Source organism: Protopterus annectens, chromosome 7.part0 (genome assembly GCF_019279795.1).
Source record: "Protopterus annectens isolate FY-2018-M chromosome 7.part0, PAN1.0, whole genome shotgun sequence".
Taxonomy (NCBI): Eukaryota; Metazoa; Chordata; order Ceratodontiformes; family Protopteridae; genus Protopterus; species Protopterus annectens.
In genome coordinates, this window is record NC_056739.1 from 1975894609 (window position 1) to 1975915521 (window position 20913).

The 20913-nt window shown below is 40.6% G+C and overlaps 1 protein-coding gene across 10 annotated transcripts in view; it reads left to right on the top strand.

The window, feature by feature from the left end:
* MEF2A (myocyte enhancer factor 2A) overlaps positions 1-20913 on the top strand; it is a 1032288-nt gene that overhangs the window by 949709 nt on the left and 61666 nt on the right. For all 10 annotated transcript variants that reach the window (XM_044078398.1, XM_044078400.1, XM_044078392.1 and 7 more), the window contains one exon: positions 15320-15446. In XM_044078398.1, the coding sequence (XP_043934333.1) occupies positions 15320-15446 (127 nt within the window). The remainder of the gene's footprint in view (positions 1-15319; positions 15447-20913) is intronic.

A 20913-nucleotide genomic window follows, 5' to 3' on the forward strand; every position in this document is an offset into this window, starting at 1 on the left:
TTAACATGCATGTATAGGGTTTCTGTGAACAATTCTGCACAGGCAGTAGTGTTCTCAGGGTTCAAATTTTGCGTTATCACTTAATAGCAGGAAGTTAGCCTTAGAGTAGTTCCTGAATATTCCAGTGTTATCTGGGTGTTCAGGTTTTATTTTTACTTCAAAGGAGACAATTTTGTGGTCTGGCCTTACCAGAGAAGTCATTACACTAGGGGGTGTGCAGCACTGTCCCATATTAGTGAGGACCAGATCCAGTATGGTTGCACCCCTGGTTGGTGTATTGACAGTCTGGTCCAGGGAGTTTGTGTTAGCAAAATCCAGGAATCTATGTGCTTATATGTTAGGTGTCATATAGGATTCCCAGTTAATAGTGGGGTAATTAAAGTTGCCCATGTATATAGTATTGGGTTGGGTGGTGAGTGTTTTCCAATAAGTTTAAGTAGATGGTGTGAGTTTCCTGGGTCCTGTAACTTGCAAGGAAGTGTATTGGATTTTGCCTATGGTAATTTGAACATGCAGTAGCTCAAATGCATTGTCCTGTTTGACCAGCCTTGAGGTATATTTATTTTTGATGTAAATCATGACACCTTCACCTTTAGTCCCTGTCTGTGTAGTAACTGGTCTAAATGTGTGGAAGACATTATAACCTTGCGCTGTCTGCGGGCTTCCTGCGGCTTTAAACCATGTCTCCATGACTGCACAGATGTCTGCATTCTGTAGGGTGAGAAGAATTTCTAGGAAGTGGAGTTTTTTGTTTGGACTTCTAGCATTGAGCAGTAATACCTGTAGATTTTCTTGGTTTTTATTTGCTATGTTGGAAGTACGTTCAGATTGGCATTACCTAAAAAAGACACTATGAGGGAGGATAATGTTTTTGATAATATTCAAAAGCCTGGGGGGGGTGCAGACCATCCCTGGCAAAGCAGCTCGGTCTGTTGACCATCTCCTTCCATGCTGACAAATATTGCACTCCTTAGAATGACACCAGAAACTAAGCCATTTACTAAAATCATTCATCTTTTGCTTGCATTGTGGCATCATCCCTGGAGAAAGTAAAATGCTGCTCATTGCTAGGTTCATACCAGCCTAGGACACATATTCCAAGAGCTTCACGATGTCTTTCTTTATATAGTCTAGGGAGGTACTTCTCAGGTCATTTACACCCACAAGGACTATGACTGAATGATACTGGTACTTGTGGTCCAGTGACCTAAGTGCATGCATAATGCGGTGGATCCTGGCCCATAACAAGCAACTAACTGTGGCTTTCTCCTTACTCAACTTGATGAGAGGGACATCAGTGTGTCTCACAATGGAGTCTCCAATGACCAGAATGTTGGATTGTGTGGTGGCTTGCCTCATGGACTTAAGAAATAGAGGCTGCATGAGATGTGGCTGTATGTGATGTTGTAGATGTTGTTTGGAAAAAGTGCATTCGGGTCTGCTGAGGGTGTTATGTACACTTCGTCTAGGAGATCTTTGGGGTTTAGGAAGGATACATTTAAGTTCTTCAGCATATGTGGGTCTGTGTGTCTGCTTGGAAGTGTGTATAATTGCGTGTGTACTACTGACAACCTTATTAACATTAGTAGTGCTTTTATGTGAGAGCTTTGCCTCCAGTGACATTGTGTAAATACATGTCTCACATACCATATCAGTTTGTTTGAGAATTAACTGGTTGTTAGTAAACATGAGACAATTTCTACATTGTTCAGGATGGTTATATCCACCAAGCTGGTAACGGAGATAGTTGGAATGTTCATATCCACATCAACAGACCCTTTTTTATTGATTAGACAGTTGGAGTGAGAATATAAAGTAATGTCAGGAGTATCCGGTTTGCAACTCTGGGTGCATTATTTGTCATTGCAAACTATTTGTTCTGTGTGTAACTAGGTATTGATGAAATTTCAGTAGTGCTTTTACAGAAGAAATGTCAACTCAAGGTGTCTGTGTCTATACATACCGTATTCCTGAGTAAAGGTGCATCTGTCTGCAAGCTCTTCCTTATTGGGGGATGGCATGTTATTTTTGAGTCATAGACATTGGAAAGAATCTGCCTATAATAATTTTGTGGATGGTACAAGTTGTCTTCCTAATCATATATTAAAGGCTTTACTGCAGGATGAATTCTTGAGGCTTGGGAAAACATGCAGTAAATGGGGTGATTTTTTTTTAAAGAAGCTGATAGAATGACTAAGGTTTTTATAACAAGTAATTATCCCGATGATATTAAGTAAGCCTACTTAACAGCATGTAATAAAGAGAAAGAGCGGTTGTAGGCCTTAACAGTAATGGCAGTGATTATAATATGGGTACCAGCATGTGAATAAATACAAGGATAAAAATAATGTTTGTCTTCGGCTTTTCCCGGTTATGTTATATAGGAAAAAAAGAAAGTTTCAGGCTAGATTAGAAGAGCATGTTAGTGATGTAAGAAATAAGAATCTTGATAATCTTACTACTGAGTACCTTATTAAACAACATGATGGTAATATTGACTTTATTAGGGCCACCGCTGTGTTATAAATTGTTACTAATGTTAAAAATGAGGGCAATTTAGATAGGATATTATTAAGAAAGGAAGTTGAGCTGATCATTAATACATGAAAACCAGGTGGCTTAAACAAAGAATTAGATTGAACGGCATTGAAATTTTAAGTTTTTATTTTTTATTTTTACGTTTGTGTATTGGAGTATTCTGTTTCACTGCAGTTTTAATTGCACATTTTGGATTCTTTAAATCTGTTTGATTTTTTTTAATTGATGGTCGGGTTGCCCAGACTGATGAGCTTCATGCTGCTCTTGAGCAACTGGGAACTAACGTCAGGCAGTACGATGCCAGGGCACTTCTGTGGGCTAGGCTTGTAAAGGCTCCAGGGCCATTAGCCTAGTACACACCTATGAATCTAAGTTGATCATGTGTGACTTAGTATTTGGATTTTTATTTTGATTTCTGTGTTTTTATTGTATTAGATTTTAAAGGCGTATTGCCAAGTCACTAGACAGTAAATTGTTTTGCTCACACTTGCGGTTTACATAATACACTTTTATTTTTATTTTTAGTACTGTTTTTGTGCAATCTCAGCAGGCTTACTGAGTGACCTTCCCCCACCAGACTCATTCTTACCTGTTAAGTACTCTTTGTAAGGGGCTATCCACTTATGGCCTCCTAAGAGATCAGCGGCTCCACCATGGAATTTGAACGTTGTGCTGGAAAAGTTAACCCAGTTCGTCTTAAATACCAGACATGAAACATCCATTTTTTTTGGCTGTAAAAGTCAACATGGCGAATTTCTGAACTTTGGGTACTTCTGTATAGTCATTTATGGTGTTCCATGTGGGGCTGAGTCTGTTTATGTACAAATCCTTCCTTTATGCCTAAATTTCTTAATAAAATTGACTTTGAAATGAACCAGTTGACTGTCTTTTTCCTAACCCCCAGAATAAGTGAGAATAAATGTTGCTGTCGTTAGATGTGCATAGATGATGCCCAGAATCCAGGGCCTGAAGAAAACTGAGTGACTTTTTATTTTGTTCACTGCTAATGAAGCAGAGTTTCCAGTTTCTAAACACATTGTCTCTAAATGACTGTCTCACTGCATTGCCTTCTTCATCTGTTACCCACTGCATTAACTTCTGTTGCTTGGGAAGAACTAAAGGTAGTGCAGGCTGTTTTTTTATACTGGGAGCATGACAACGTCCCTGGAGAAGAGGACTCATCATGGCTGATTCTGGTGGGGGAGGGGGGGTGCTGGAAAAGTCTGAAAGTTAGGCTCACTATCAGACTTTATCTGCAGCTAAGTTTTCAAAGGTTATGAATGAAGCAGTGAGTTCATTGCATAATTGTACTTTCCTGATGTTGCTTGCTCATCATTGCTTTAGTCATAAGCTTAGATTGCAAGGCTTGTGAGTAAGATGTAGGGTTACAATTTATGTTATTTTCTGTTTCTACCTTCAGTAGTTCTCTGTACCATTATTGGTACTTCCCTTCTTCTTTCCCTGTGTTTCTTCCTACCCTTCGGAGGGTAATTTTTTCCCTCTACCATTGTTGATAGTTTTCTGACCAAAAAAATATATAGATGTGTGTGTGTGTGTGTGTGTGTGTGTGTGTGTGTGTGTGTGTGTGTGTGTGTATATATATATATATATATATATATATATGAAGCTTAAAATTTTCCTTGTGTCTCTGACAGCCTTACTGTTGCTATGGCTGACAGACCCACTGGGTTTAAGAAATGCACATCCTATGGGTATAAGATCCCTAATGCTGATGCTCACAGGAGTGTGTTTATTGTCTGGGTCAGTCCTATTTAAATACTAAATGTTCAATTTGTGCTAACTTCAGTTCCAGCACCCTTGGCAACCAACATAACAAACTGGTCCTAAAGGGTTTGTTACCATCCTCTTCTCCTTCTTCTTCTTTTCATCTTCTCTTTCAAGGGCTCAAACTGCCTCAAAAACACTAAGGGCTTCCTCGTTGGTCCTCAAGTTTTCCTTCCCAGGAAGAGTCAGTGTTCTTAGAAGCTTTTGGATCCGGTCCATCCAAGTCTTGGGTGACCCCTCCCTCCCCGGCTGATGAGCTTATAGATCTAGTCGATCGCTGGGTGTGGAAGGAACCAGATACTGTAGAAGCTATCCCCACTGTCCTGATTAGTTCCTTTCCCCTCCTAAACTCATGCCCCAGCAAAGCAAGAGGGCCCTAATCGATGCTATGTTTGTGACAGCAGCCACTAAGAAAGAGCTGGCAGAGCAGAGCTCCTCTATCCATTCCCCTAACAGAGAGTCCAGAACATTGGACTAATTCGGGAAACACATTTATGCCTCAGTGACCTTTGCCTTACTGTCAATGAACTGTTTGGCACATTTCATCGGGCTGCAAAGGGATTTTAATAAAGAGCTTTCCAAATCCCTTTCTGAGTCCATGTTTGTGGAGGACCACAAAAAAGCTTTCTTCAAAGCTGGCCACTCTTCTATCCATCTCTAATGCTTCCATGAGGTTAATTTCCCATTCTGCTAAGACATACCTGGATGTACTTGTGCAACTTAGTGAAGCCCTTAAAGTTTTCAGTATCGATGCGCCTTTTGATGGATCATCCTTGTTTGGCCCACTGTCAGAGAAATGCTTTCTTGGAGTAAGCATGATGGAAAGACCTTGTTCGCCATGGACATCCATTTTTCTACCCCTCAGAGATCCTTTTCCAGGAAACAGCAAGGAGGAAGGAAAATGTGATTCCATAAGTGTCAGGGTCCTTTACAAGACTGACAAGGGGCTATCTCCCCTAGAGTCAGCAGAGGAGGGTCGCAAAATCAGGGTTTCTGAGACACATTCTCAGATAAACCCTTTCAGTGCTCCTGAAAGGTTGCCTTACTGTTCATCTCTAGAGGCAGTCTTGGGGTGCTTGTCTCTGCACCCAGATGATTGGGCATCAATCACAAAAGATTCTTGGGTGCTGACAATCATATCCCGAGGTTATTTCATACCATTTTCACAAATTCCCCCAAACAAAAGAAGAAGGCTTTTCGACATTCTACCCAGTCAGGGGGAGGCAGCAGCTCTAGAAATTCAAAAACTACTAGACCAAAGAGTCTTCCAGGAGGTCTCACCAGCCCAGGAAAGATTCAGAACCTACTCAAGATTATTTTTAGTGCCAAAGAAAACAGGGGACCTGAGACCATTTCTGGACCTCAGCAAAATGAATCAATTTGTAAAAAACTCAAAGATCCAAATGATCATGGTTCAGTCTGTTCTGCCATTTCTGTGAAAGTATGATTGGATGTGCTTCTTCAATGTTCAGGACACATACTATCACATCAAGGTGAACAGACACTTTCAAAGATACCTGTGCTTTCAGCTGTGGGCCAGTCACTAGCAGTTCAGAGCCCTGCCCTTTAGTCTCTCTAAACCCACCCCAGGGTGTTTACCAAATGTATGGCAGTGGTAGCAGCTCACTTGAGACTGCTAGGATTCTGAGTGTTTCCATAGCTGGATGACTGGCTGCTCACCTCCCCAAACAGACATCTCCTCGAAGTCCAGGGTCTACTTTTTCCAGTTACGGCAATTTGTAGGCATCTCAGTCAACCTTTGCAAGTTAATCTTCAACCCGTTCAGAGCCTGGAATTCATAGGTGCTCATTTGGACACAGTCAGATAGCCTCCCTTCCACTGAACAGATTACGGGCAATCATGTGTCAGATGGAACAAGTTATCTCACACCCTTCCACTCCAGCCAGTCTGATTCTTCAGACTTTAGGGTAAATGACAGCAACCATAACCTTGGTTCCTATCACCAACTTTTATAAGTGTGTTCTTCAATGGACTTTAGCTGTTCAGTGGTCAATTCTTCATCATCCGTTGTCTTCACCTGTCAAACTTTCAGAAGTATGTAAAGATCACCAGCTTTGGTGGATTCAGTCAAAGTCCCTCAGGGCCATCTTCTTGTCTTTCCACCACCAGTAGCCAAAGTAACCACAGATGCCTCTCAGTTGGGGTGGGGGAATTTCTTGGGAAGTCTAGTCCAAGGCATATGGTCCCCAAAGGAGACAATTTGCACACTAATGTCCTAGAGATGACAGCGGTCCTCCTAGTGTTGCATGCCTTCCAGGAAGCCCTTTCTGCCAGGATGATTGTGATCCAAACTGACAACATGTCTGTGATTTGATACATCAACAACATGGGGAAACCAATCTTATCCCCTTTGTCAGAAGTAGTAAGATTGTGGCGGTTCACGATCTCCTCCAACCACTTTCTTATAACAACACACAACCTAGCAGACAAACTCAGCAACTCCATTCTGATGCCTCATGAGTGGTTTCTCAATCAGTTAGTGGTGGAGAGGATTTGCCATCGATGGCTTCAACCCTGCTGTGATCTGTTTGCATCTCCCCACATCAACAAATGGAGCAGGTTCTTTGCCCTGATCCCCCCTCTGGGGTAGTCAATAAGAGATGCTCTAGACCGTGTGTTGCCCTCCAGTCTCCTTTACATTTATCCCCCAATACCTCTAATTCCCAAATTCTTACATAAGGCACTTCGATTGAAGAGCATGGTCATCCTCATTGCCCCCTTTTGGCCTTGACAAGTATGGTTACCTTTCCTTTGGTCTCACCTTCGATATCCACCCTGGATACTGGATTCCAGTCCAGACATTCTCTCTCATCACACTGAGATGGACCACTTGGACATTTCAGGTCTCAAGATGACTGCAAAATTTCTCCAATTTTACTGTTGGTTAGACAGCCCAGGCTTTCCTGTCCAGTCAGACAAATTTTACTATCATTCAACAAGGCCTCTGCCAGGAAAGTCTACAGAAGTAAATGGAAGAGATTTCTATATGGGCTCTGTAGAGGGAATTAGACCCCTTCACTGCCCCTGTTTTGGCTGTCCTGGAGTATTTAGCATCTGTTTTTTAAGAAGGGGCTAGTTTAACATTAAAGTGCAATTGGCAGCAATATCTAATTTTCATTCAGGTGAAAACGCTTCCATTTTAGCTTCTTCAAAATTGTGTGAAGCTCTCCTTAAAGGTACCTTTTTGCTTAGGCCCCCAGTGAAGGACCCTACACCACCCTGGGATTTAACAGTTGTACTGCAGGGTTTGACTCAAAGTCTTTTTGAACTATCGGCTAGACCTGACTTACATCTGCAAGATGAGTATCCAAGCTCCAGGCTCTCTCTTCCAAATCCCCATATTGGATCTTCCACAAAGATGAGAGTTACATTGTGAATAAATCCATCCTTCTTGCCTAAAGTAGCCTCTGAAATATTAACCAAGCCATTAATTTGCCCATTTTCTTTCCAAACTTTACTAATAAAAGTGAATACATGCTTCATCTCTTGGATATACATAGACAGCTGTGCTTTTATCTCCATAGAACCAAAAGATTTCAGAAAGACAGATCAATTGTTTGTCTCATTCTCCCCAACAAATTGAGTAAACCAGTTTCTAAAGTTACCTTAGCCAGATGGCTGACAGACTGCATATCCTTTGTTTTCAGTCAATGAGGTTTGTCTTTACTCAGACCTCCTAAAGCACACTCCACCAGATGCATGGCTACATCATCTGCCTTCTGGTCTAGGACTTCTGTTGATGGCATCTGTGCAGTAGCTGTCTGGTCTAATGCTCATATGTTTATTGCTCATTACAAATTGGATTTGACTTCCAGAAACAGGGCTGCCTTTAGTTCTGCATTACTCTTGAATATCCTTCCATGAGGGCCACCCAAGGTTCACGTAGCTGGGGACTCTGTCCCATCAGTTGAGGAACAAGTGAAAAGGACAACATCAGATATTAAAGTTATTTACTCACCATAATTATGCATCTGTGTTGTCCAGTTTCATTCTTCCTTAACTTCACACCCTCCTCCCCCTTCCCTATAACTCCTGGAGTAACCTTATGGTTGTTGTGGAACCTCTGTTACAGGTTTGAGCCTCAGTCTTTTCTATTAGCCTTCCTTTTATCTTAGCCTGAGGTTAGTTCTTTCTATTGTTTATCAGACAACAAGCTCAGTCTGAGGTATTGTAGGGTGATGAGGGCATTATGGATAAAGGAAGGAACTCGAGAGACGGATCTGAGAGTCTAGTAAATGTGTCTGAGCTGGATCTGAGGTTGGATCTGAAACTCATCAGTTGAGGAAGAATGAAAATGGACAAAACAGATGCATAGTTATGGGGAGTATGTCATTTTAATTTTCTTCTCTTTCTCCTGTTGTTCTGCACCCTTTATGCTTTACTGTTGTGAAGTGAATTTATTGAATATTAGAGGAAAACACTAAAGTTTTTAAAAATGCAGGTGTGGACACAAGATCCTGACCAACACAACTGCATCATATTTGTTTTGTTTCTTAGGAGAAAAAACATTTTACAGTGTGAAATGTATGCATCTTGTACTTCTTTTGCACTTAGAGACAGGAAAAATATATTGCTATTCCAAGCTGAAAGAGAGCTCTGCATTCACTCTTGATGCAGGTTTCTCAGGGTTGGCGCCCTCAGATTCCAGGAGGGTCTATATTAGAACATCGAAGTTTCAAAATTTTGACTGTTCTAATATCGACCCCTATTCAGCAAAAGCTGAAAACATCGAAGCAACAGAAAACCAAATTTTTTCCTTGGGAAGGAATTTGGTTGTCCGTTTCTGTTGCTTTGGTATTTTCAGCGCTGTAATGGAAAGTTATGAGTCAGGTTCAGGTAAGTGTGCGATTGAGTGCGGGTTAGGTTAGTTAGGGTTAGGGTGCGGGTTAGGTATGTGTGCGATTGTGTGGATGTGAGGGTTAGGGTGGGTTAGGTGAGTTAGGGTTAGGGCGCAGGTTAGGTATGTGTGCGATTGTGAGGACGTGAGGGTTAGGGCTGGTTAGGTGAGTTTGGGTTAGGGCGCGGGTCAGGTAAGTGTGCAAATGTGTGGACGTGAGGGTTAGGGCGGGGTAGGTGAGTTAGGGTTAGGGCACGGGTGAGGTGAGTGTGCGATAGTGACGGACCTAGGTTTAGGGTTTGGGTTAAGGTAAGTGGATAGTTAGTGGTGTGTGCATGGTTTAGTGTGGGGTTAGGTGTAAGATTTTAGGTGTATGTGTGTGGATTGCTGTTTGTTTGGTGTGCTTATGTTGTGTGTATGTGTTTTGGAACAGCAAATTTTTTCCCTATGAAAAAATTTGCTGTTGTGTATGTTCGATGTTTTCAGCTTTCGCTGAATAGGGATTAGAACATTCGAAGTTTTGAAACTTCGATGTTCTAATATAGACCCTCCAGGACTGAGCCCATAACTGACAAACCTGGAGAGAATAACATAGATAGGAGAAAGATAGGAGAAAAAAAGCATACATTTGATAAGTGATAGAGGAGGCAGAATAAAAAATTACTCTCCAGGACCAAATGAAAAAAAATATCTAAGACATAAGACTCTTCTTCAGCTCCTTCGCCTTCTGTGATAAGTCGAATAACAGTAAGAAATGTTGCACAGCAATTTCTGTTTAGATTAGTCATAACAGATAATGTGTTTTTTTTTCTTATTTGCTTTGAAGTTAGAAAATAAATTGCTTCATCTAGCCTGTGACCTGCAAGATCTTTCAGATTGTTCAGGACTTACTACATACTTGTTATTGAAATAGGCTACAAAAAGAAAGGTAATACAGATTCCTGAGTAGATGCATGCATCTCCTCATTGCCATGCTTTTCTTACCAGGTATTCTCTTTTGCTCACTGGTCTCCATGTAGGTAGGTGTTGGTCTCATTCAGGATAGATTTTGGCTCCAGTTGTTGGTATTAACATAATCACTTTATTAACACTGGCTGTATCTTGATGTTGTGATAGCCTTTAGATTGGCACCTTCTGTGTCAGCCTTGCCACTGGTTTTGATCCCTTTAAACCTTGACACTGTAAGTGTTGGTAGTTCTTTTGGCACTGGGGCTTGGAATCAGTCTGTCACTGTCAGGTGCTGCACCATAAGCTAATACTCTCAGGGCCATTGCTGACATGACAGAGCTGGGGTTAATGAATATCTTTGGCTTGATGTCAGGGGTTGGCTTCAGTCTCTTCACATTGCCCCAGTGGGTTTCAGCTTCTGGTAGCTGAGGCTGGTCCTGTCAGCCCTGAGTGTGACATTAGTATCAGACTGCTTTTTTTTTAGTAAGACTGTGCTGAATTTGCCACCCTCAGCTCCTGTGCCTACATTGATTTTATTTAGCCTTGACAAGTGGAACTTCTTTGCTTGGCACTTGGTAGGTGTCCATTGTCTTTCTGACATGGCAGAGGGGTCCAAGTGCTCTTGGGGATTGCTGCCTCATGTTTGACTTTATGCAGGACTCTTTTTTTGTGTCCATTTGTGTATGTACCTCCCTGCTGCTGACCATCAGTTACCACTAGGTCCTGTCCAGGTTCATTAAGTCTACGTCTTGGCCTTTTCTAGGATCATCCTGCCCCCATGTCCATCATCAGTGACGAGATCGAAGATGCTGGTGCAGTACTATACTGTTGCTGGGTAGTGTGCTGTAACCTCCTGCCACCCCTGTTTTGGGTGGTGCATGCATGTTTCCATGGATATGCAACCTCCCAACTAAGTGGTATACCTCTTGTAGCATGTAGCTCCCAGGGCTCGTATTGCTGATGTTGCAGTCATCCTAGACTGCCTCCCTCCCCCCAGGATGAGTGATCTGAAGTTGTCTGCTCACTCCAGTCCTCCCCTGCCCTTTCCCTTTTGCACCTATGCGACTAGATGAACATTGGTTGTCTGGGAATGGAACAATGTGAGATTCTTCATTGTCCTTGGGCCTGTTGCCTCCAAGGTGTAAGAGAAACCACAGATGCAAGAGGGAAGCACTTGGACTTCATTCACAAGTCACCCAACCCCAATATTGATGAGCATGAGGGAATTGCTACCCCCCTGTCTCACCCCATAATTGCTTATTCGTTTTACTGTATTTATTCCTCTGTTTATTGTCTTTTAGTTATGTACTTTTATTATTTATTTTAACTGTTATGCTGCTTATAAGACAAGCACCTAAATAAACTTAAGTGTGAACTTTGACCCCAACTTTGGGCAGGTTCTAGAAGTAATGAGACAGAGGGTAGAATGGTTTACAAACTTTACTGTCTTTCCACAGTGGATGGGCCTCATGCTCCCCAACCATCATCCTGGTTGGTCCATCAGTTGAAAAAAGTGTGTCTTGTAGTTATTATAGCTTCAGAGAAAGCTGATATTGTGATATCTGTCCTAAGAAAGCTATACAGGGTACTCCAGCCTCCCAAACACCAGACTTGCTGGCTAGAGACTCCCAGGCCAGAGTCCATGCATACCGCACTAGACCATAAAAGTGTCGTGAATCAGGTTGACCTTCAGGGAGGCTCAAGCAGGTCATCGATACCCCATGATCGAAGAGAGGAACTGGTGCCAGCTGCAGGGTGGTGGGAAAAAAAAGAAAAGGGAAAGATTGGATACTTCCAGCCTTATCCTTTCTGAGTACAAGATAACTGGTATTAATAAAGTTGTTTGTATAGTTTGGTGGGGACTCTTCACCTCTTTGGTGGAATGGGTTGATTTTTTTTTGTGTGTGCTGGGTTTATGTACACTATGAGTTAGCTTTGAAGATAGGTTACTTCTGTCTCTTACCTGAGTCAAAACTTTTGTTTCTCTTGTTTATTCCAAGTTTTTGCATAAGGTTATCCCTAGGTAGTTTAGTGTATTAACTTGTTCTCCAATGATGCTTTGGTTAACTAGTTGAGATTTCCTTTTGTCATTAAGAATCATATGTTTAGATTTTTGCTTATTAAAGTGGAGGCCTTATATCTTTTGAAAGTTATTTATTATTGTGTGTAGTTCTAATAATTCTTTATTTGACTTGGGTACGGTAAGCAGAATATCATCTGCATGTAGCGCTATTTTAGAATTGTATTGATTATAAATTTTACTGCCTTTGATTTCTTAATTATTTCTAATTGATGATGCTATTTCTATGACAAGGGCAAATAATAATGGGGATAAAGAGCAACCTTGTGTAGTACCTTTGGTTATGGGGATGCACTTTGAAGTGAATAGGCCTAATTTTAACGTATGCCAAATTATCTTTATAAATAGCCTTTATCATGCAGATGAAAGATATTGGAAATGAGAATGCTTTTAGTGTTTCAAAAAAAAAAAAATCCCAGTTTACTGAGTCAAATGCTTTTTCTATGTCTAGACTCACTGTTAATGTTAATATTCTTTTGATATTATCATGAGTTTGCCTTTTATGAATAAACCCGGTTTGGTCATTATGAACTAATTGTGAAAGCGGAACCTTTATTTTGTTCACAAATATAGACATAACGATTTTGTAGTCATTATTTAATACTGAATCAGAATTTTTGATGCACTTGTCTGTTAGATGAGATTAAGGGTTTACAAACATAGGAACAATGCTAGACAGGCAATCACAGGGACAGTAAGAGGCCTGGCCATATACACCTTTAAGCAGACATTCAAAACTTTTTGCCACCTTTATATGAATTCTTTGTAGTGTATACCTCCCAAATTAAGCAAGGTCATATGTGATAACCCTGCTGTAAATTTTTGTCTACCCATCTAATTATCAAGACTAGGCTTGAAGACAGACAAAGAAGTACTTTGGCTTGACATGTAGTGGTAACATATTCCATAGGTTGGGAATAGGTTGAGATAGGAACCTACTTCTCCAGTGAAGCTTGTTTATTTGATGGTATAAATTTTCTTTTCTAGTACAGGTGTTTGTATGGTCACTGGTTCTTTCATGGCTCAAAAAGAGAGACATAGGTGTCACATTGGAGCAGCCAGTAGACCACTGAGTATAAGACGAATTGTACTAATCTGTTGGTATAGTTGAAGGATTTGTGGCCTTTAATTATTTTTTTTTCTTGATAAAAATATTAGGGCTTTTCCAGTTGGGCAATATGTTTGGATTTGTACATAGCAAAGGGGGTAATGTATTCAGTGATGCATCTGATAAAGGAACTGTACAATAGTAAAATCTTTGGATCTTGAAGATATTCACTTAGAAATGGCCAAATAGAAGGGTTTCCTGACTTGATGAAAACAGGTTATTTATTTATTTGGCATTTGTTAGTCTGACTGAGCACAACTGCCTTCTTTCAGTGGAGGCACTGAGAGAAAAGCTCCATGGGTCCAGTTATTCATCTGAAACTTAGTTAAATGCACAAACATGTACATTTGATACATACAAGATAGCTAACAATTGATAAACTAAGAGAGAGAGCAAACAAAATAAATCCTCCTAGCTTAACTTGAATATGTCTCCCAATATGACCATATCCTCTTAAAGAAACTCATCCATTGTACAGTCCATTGAATACAAAAATCTTTGAATCTAATACCACTGCACCACCAAAGCCAGATGGTTCCCAGTCACCTACAAAGTTGAGCTACTCAAAGGGTCTCTTCAAAATCCTTCATCTAGGTGCCTTCCTGCCTCTTGGTGCCAAACTCCATAATCAAACCACCCCTTTCAACCTCCACAACTGTTCACACTTAACTCCGTCATTCCATCCCCCCAACCAAACCACAGTATTGACCATTCCTTCTCCATTTTTGCACCCAAACTCTGGCAATTCCTCCCCTTACTTAAAAAAAAGTCTGTTCTTTTCCTACTTTCAAAACACAACTAAAAAGGCACCTCCATCAAAATTCTGACTGCAAGTGCTTTTCCACAGGATACATCGAGTAACCTCCTCCTTCAGCTACATCACTTCAACTTCCATCCTCTGTTCTAACCTGCTGCTTACCTCAAAGATTTACTACTAGAATGAATCCGCATTTGTTTTTCTCCTCTGTTAAAAATGTGTCCATTGTTTCAATTGTCTGCTAAACTTTGTACCTACTGTTAACTACTCCATGTTTGTGAATTAGTTCTATTTTACTTTTTGTGAATTTCTTCACCAAGACTGGGCCTGCAAATGGTCTGTTGTTTTACTTATATAAAACTAAGTAGGCCAAAGAAAGGAGACAGAGTGATATTGAAAGAGTTCTAAGGTCTTTTATGACCATATCTGTTTGAAGAAAGTAATGTAGTATTTGAGGCAACATATGACGTGGTAACTTTTTTTTTTTTTTTTTTTTTTTTTTTGCCAAATGCTACAGTGCTGCACTTTTTTGCATTTAGCTTTTTTCAGTACACTAGTTATCATATACCAGCCTTTTTTAGAACAGTTTAATATCAGTGGATGAGTGGAGATTGCCAAGTTACTGCCATTCTCAAACTTGGTCAACCACACTTCAGGCACATGTGTTGTTTGCTTATTTTTTTTCAGAAAAGAACTGTAAATAACACCAGTTACTTTCCTTTACAGCCAAGTTTATGTCTGGCATCCTCAACATAGGTGGTGTGGGAGGTAATCTCACATTTGGTCTAAGAATGTCTGCCTGTCTGTTAGTCTGTCTAGATATTTGACATCCACCTGTGACTAAGTCTCATGCATTTACGAATGAACTACAGCAGTGATCCTGTTGTTTGAATATTTGTAGTTTTAGTGAGTACAATCACACACACATACATTCTACAAAATTTCTGTAATTTATTGTACCATAATATTACAACAAAACAATTGTAGGGAACTGTAAGATGATGTTTGATCTCTGAGGTTTTAAGTATGTAATTTTTAAGACGTTTCAGAACTTTCTTGTGCTTTGAATGGCTGTTAAATGTTCTGCTTGGTGGCTCTGAATGGAGGTGTTTGGGACAAGTGCTGTGCTCCCTGAACAGCTGACAAGGCAAAATGTGGCAGAAATTACATTTTCTTGTCATTACTTTTGTTTTGTGTTTTATATAAAGATATATAAAGTTAAAACTCAGTGCTTTCTATTTACAGAATCCACACAGGATAAATAGTTCACAGTCCACACAGTCTCTAGCAACGCCAGTGGTGTCAATGACCACTCCAAGCCTACAACACCAGGGACTGGTATATTCTGCCATGCCAACTGCTTACCATACAGGTAAGACAGGTTTTAGTGTTTACAATACTTTTTCCTGTAGTAAGTGCAGCTGCCAAGCTGCAAGATGTCTTTGGTATGCTGGATCATTTTATTTTATTAGTAGTAAAATATATCATGCCTTATTTTTATTGAGATTTGGTCTTGTCTAAAAGTTTTAGAAATGCAGTTCTTGAATATAGCTTGAATTTCTCATGAAGTAGTCCATGATGTAGAAAAAGTAGGAAGCAAACAAACGGACAATGTAATTTTTCAGCTTATGCTAATCACCACAAATTGACCTGTGGAGAATTCAGATTGTCTTCTGATTGCCAAAAGTGTTAGAAGTTAGAGGGATGCCACCTCTTTGCCACTTTTGTGCTTTAGTCAAGAAAGCAGTCTTGAGGTACATATCTTATTTCCATGTAAAATTATAGGAATGAGATGCCAGCCCCTATTACAAATCTGATTTTGGGCACTCCTCCCAGTCCCATCTAATCATCTCATTCTACTGATCACTGAGAGATCAGCTGAGAAAGCCATCTTCCTTATACTTTTAAACTTGACTTATATTCTGTTTCGTCCCTTGTCACTTACAAATAAATAAATAAATAATAAAAAAGTGTACTTTATTCAGCTGCTTTTACTGTATTTGTGCTACTTCCTGCTTTATTACTTTATTTAGTTTTTTTGCTGCGCTTTCTTAAAGTATTCAGTTCCATTTAATCTGTAGCATGTATTACTGCTTGTTAGTAGCCTGATTAAATTGTAACTGTTATTCTAAACCTCTTACTTTTGATTTAAGTACTTGGGCTTCAAACTAGTTGTCTTACATAAGGAAGGTTTGTGGTCTACACTGTTGTGGCAGGAGAGGTAGTTTGTGCCTTCTGAGTTGGGAATTGCTGGTGAAGGCTTATTGTGCCTGTTATTGTAAGCGTCTTTTTCTGATTTAAGCACTTGGGCTCCAAACCAGTTATTTTACATTAGGAAGGTTTGTTGTCTATACTCTTGTAGCAGAAGTGGATAGCCTAAACCCATCTGAACTAGGATTTGCTGGTTGAAGGCTTATTGTGTGTGTTATTCTAAAAGTGTCTTAGTTCAGGTTTAAACACTTGGGCTCCAAACCAGTTTTACATTAAGAAGGTTTATGGTCTACACTCCTGGGGGAGGAGAAGGTAGCTTCTGCCCATCTGAGCTGGGAATTGGTGGTGAAGGCTTATTTTGCTTGTTATTCTAAGTATCTTTGTTCTGATTTAAGGACTTGGGCTACAAACTAGGTATTTTATATTAGAAAGGCTTGTGGCCTACACTCTTTTGGCATTATTGTCTAGGGAGATTTTTTTAAACTATTAGAGCAAACAGTTTGCTCATAGCCAAGCATTGCTTATCAAGTTCCTTGACTTATTGACTTGTTCAGTATTTTGGTTTTCCTTCACACCTTCCTAGTAGACCAGGACCCATGGATATGTACTTCCCGACTCTCTCTGTAGCTAGTCTGATTGAAATGGGTATTCCGAGGCATTGTAGCATTTGCCTCATGTACACTGACAACCCACTTATTCTTAATAAAACTGATACAGTATGCGAGAGGTTTAAATACACTTTAACAATGGAGGTAAAACTCTCTCATACAAACAAAACTAATCCTATAGAGGTTGCCAGTGGCATTTGCAACATGCGTACTGCACAGGGTGAAGATGCTACACATAAAACCACTTATGCTGAGACATTTAGAGGCAACCTTCAATCAAAGAGGACCTACAATCAAAGAAAGGGTCATCAAACATCATGTAAATACTCCGTTAAAACACCACCTGCATAGTAACACTGTATCCAGTGCGCCCACTGCTAAGCCCTTATGGCAATCCAGCACACAACCAAACTTCCTGGTCATTGGTGATTCGGTAGTGAGGCACTTCAGTGTCTCCCTCACCAGACTGAGTAACAAGAAAGTCCCAGTTAGCTGCCTTTCTGGAGGCTAGGATCCTTCAAGTCACATAGGTCAATGAATGACAGGTACCAGTATGACTCTGTCATAGCCCATGTGGGTGTTAATGACTTGAGACGTACGTCCCTTGACTTTGTGAAGCGAGACATGGTCAAACTTGCTGATTATATGTCTCAGGCAAGTATGAGCCTAGCATTGGGCAGCAAACTACCTTCTCCAGGGATGGTGTCACATTACCAACAGAAAATGATTGATTTTAACAATTTGCTTAGCTTCTGGTGTCAGTCCAGGGAGGTACAGTATTTGACAGCCTGGGAAGACATGGTTGATAGACCACATTGCTTTGCCAGGGTTGGTCTGCACTTATCCCCTCTATGCTATTAGATATTGGCAAATACCTTTTCCACCCCATAATGCCTTTTTAGGCAATGCCAAACTGATAAACCTACCAACTTAACTGAACCTATTAAGGAATATCTGAAGGTGGTAGCGCTCAATGCTAGAAGTCTTAACAAGAAATTCCACTCCCTGCAAGCCTACCTCTCGCTGGAGAGTGTAGACCTGTATGTAGTAATGGAGACATGGTTTAAAGTCATTGAGAGTCCACCAGCAGTGCAAGATTATAATGCCTTTCACACCTTTAGACCAGCTACTTCACCGGAGATGGAGGAGTCTCAGTCTATAATAAAAACAATCTCACATCCAGACTAGTTAAAGTGTATGACCCACTGGAACTCGTACATTTGCAACTCACCATTAACAGGGTGTTGTACCATATCCTTGCAACCTGTAGATCCCCCTTCATATCCCATACTACCTATCTTAATATACTAGAGTCCCTCACCATTCCACCCAATACAATATTCATGGGGGTCTCAACTACCTCTCTGTAGACTGGGAATCCTACACCACTTCTAATGCACAAACCCATGGATTCCTAAACTTTGTTAATGCTAACATCTTGGAACAGTTGGTCCATTCTCCTGCCAGGGGTATAAACATCCTTGACCTTGTACTCACGAACATGGGGGGGGGGGGCAATGCTCCTCACCAAATGTAATATCTTCACTCATCAGATCTGACTATAAGGCAGTATTACTTGAAATAAAAATTAAATCTGGGCATCCAGCAAATCCAAAAACCTTTAGGAACTAGTAAAGGCTAACCTCACTCTACTAAGCAACACCTTGGCTAAATTCCAAGCACCACCAAACCCAGTAAACACCACAGCATACACTGAGCTATTTACAGAATTTCTGTGCAGCCATATTGATAGCTCCGTAGAGCGAGCTGTGCCCACTTGTATTAAGAATAAGACAAACCACCCTGGTAGAATCACAGTATCAATTGATTATGCAATAAAAGAAAAAGAATCTTGGCTAAGAGTAGGAGGAACAAAGCCATACATACTTAAAGCCCCTTGACCAATCTAAACAGGCAGCTAAGAGGGTTAATATTTCATAGGCTAAATTTGAAGAAAAAATAAATTCTCAGGCAAAGGACAACCACAAAGCTTTCTACAGCTATGTCCATAACCTCAGAGGAAATGCGCAACAATTTGCAGAACTTATTGTAAATGGCACCACCCGCACTGAACCAGAGGCCATTGACAAACTTTTGGCTGATAGGTTCTGCTCAAATTTCTCCTACTACTCCCCCCAGTACTCCAAAGGAAATACCACATAACATAATCCCCCCAACCATTACTGCAGAACAGGTCATCAATGCACTTTCCAATGCCAGAAACACTGAATAGGTGGGCCCTAATGATGTTTAATAAATAGCATGAAACATGACCTCCCTGGTCCACTTGAATAACTTTTCAACTGGAGCCCTCAGTCAGGTTTTGTGCCCAAGGAATGGAAGATGGCTTCAGTCATTCCTCTGTACAAAGGAGGTCCAACAACTGATCCAGGTAACTACAGGCCAGTAAGTCTCACCAGCCTCATATGTAAGGCTGTGGAAAGAATCATCATGGATGTGATAAATGAGGACATAAGTAACCTGCAAATTAGACCCATCACAATTCTGCTTTGATAAAGGAAGGTCATGCATATTAAATCTGGTGGACCTTTTTGAAAAGGTCACCAAAGCATTGGATGATGGTAAGACTGTGCACACAACTTACCTTGAACTGGCCAAGGCTTTTTGTACAGTACCCCACTCAGACATTATAGACAAACTCACTAATTTAGGTCTAAACCCTTTTTATCACTCATTGAATAGCCAACTGGATCACTGATAGGACCCAGGAGGTCAAAATAGGTGAGGCCAGTCACTAGTGGAGTCCCCCAGAGCTGGGTACTGGACCCGCCCCTTTTTGGCATCTGTTTCTCTGAAATGGAAGCAAATGCTGAAGGTTTATGGCTGACTAACTTTGCAGATGATTGCAGGCTGGGAGTTATCGTTGACGCTCCTGCAGACACTAGTGTTCTTCAAGAAGGCCTGTCCCTGACTAACAAATGGCGCCAAAGCCATGGTCTTAAACCCAGTGCTAAGAAATTCATAACTGTATCCTTTGGGAAGTAATCATCCTGGCTAATTACTGTGTTAATATTACACTCCTAGGAGTCAACCCAGTGGTCAGGGATCTGGGTATGCATGTAGACAATAGCCTTGCCTTTGACCATGATATGGCCACAGTGGTGAAGAATTCCTTTTTGTGTTGTACAACTTGTAAGTAAGAGCATGGTGTCTAGGTCCAAAGAGGTCATTAACCCACTGTACTCTGCCCTTATCAGTCCAATCATAAAGTACAATGTTCTGGTATGTACCTGACCAGGCATATCCAGCAACATGTGCAACCTCAGGGGTTCCTTACAAAATGAATACAAGACATAACAAACCTGCCTTATGCAGAGTGCATTAAAGCCTGTTCCCTCTACTCTGCCTCCTATAGATTGCTGATCTGTACCTAGCTTACAAGGCATCCGCAAACCCCACATTTATTAGTCTCCTACATTTGTAAGTCAAAGAATACCAGAAATACAAGGTCTAGGGACCTGAATTTTGTCTGTGAATTAAACAGAACATGCTAGAGAGACAGATATGTGTCTTCTTATGGAACAGACTTCCCATCCATGTGAAGCTGAGTTCATCTGTTACCCAGTTTAAGCGCACACTAGACCAGTGGATGGGGAATAAGAACTTTACACCAGGCCTGGCAACCATGTCCCTTATGGACAGAGGTAGTTATAAATACCTGGCCCTCAATGTCCTGTTTGGATACAGGGCATCATTATTCTTTAGGGAATCTATGAATCTACAGTATAAAGTAGCGTACAGATTCTTATTTTTCAGTTTAGTTGAGTCAAAGAGACTACACCATGATTATGTAGCATTTCATAATGAAATTTTGATTATACTATTGATGTTGGCATATCAACAGCATCTGGTATACACCTTTGCAGACTAATATGGCTCAGGTTTTGGACTTTTAAGGAAGAGTTGAGGTAGGGTATTTGTTATACTTGCTTGTTCAGAAAGATCTCTTAAGATCTGCTTCACAGGAGACTGAATATCTGAAGAAGAGGACATGGATTT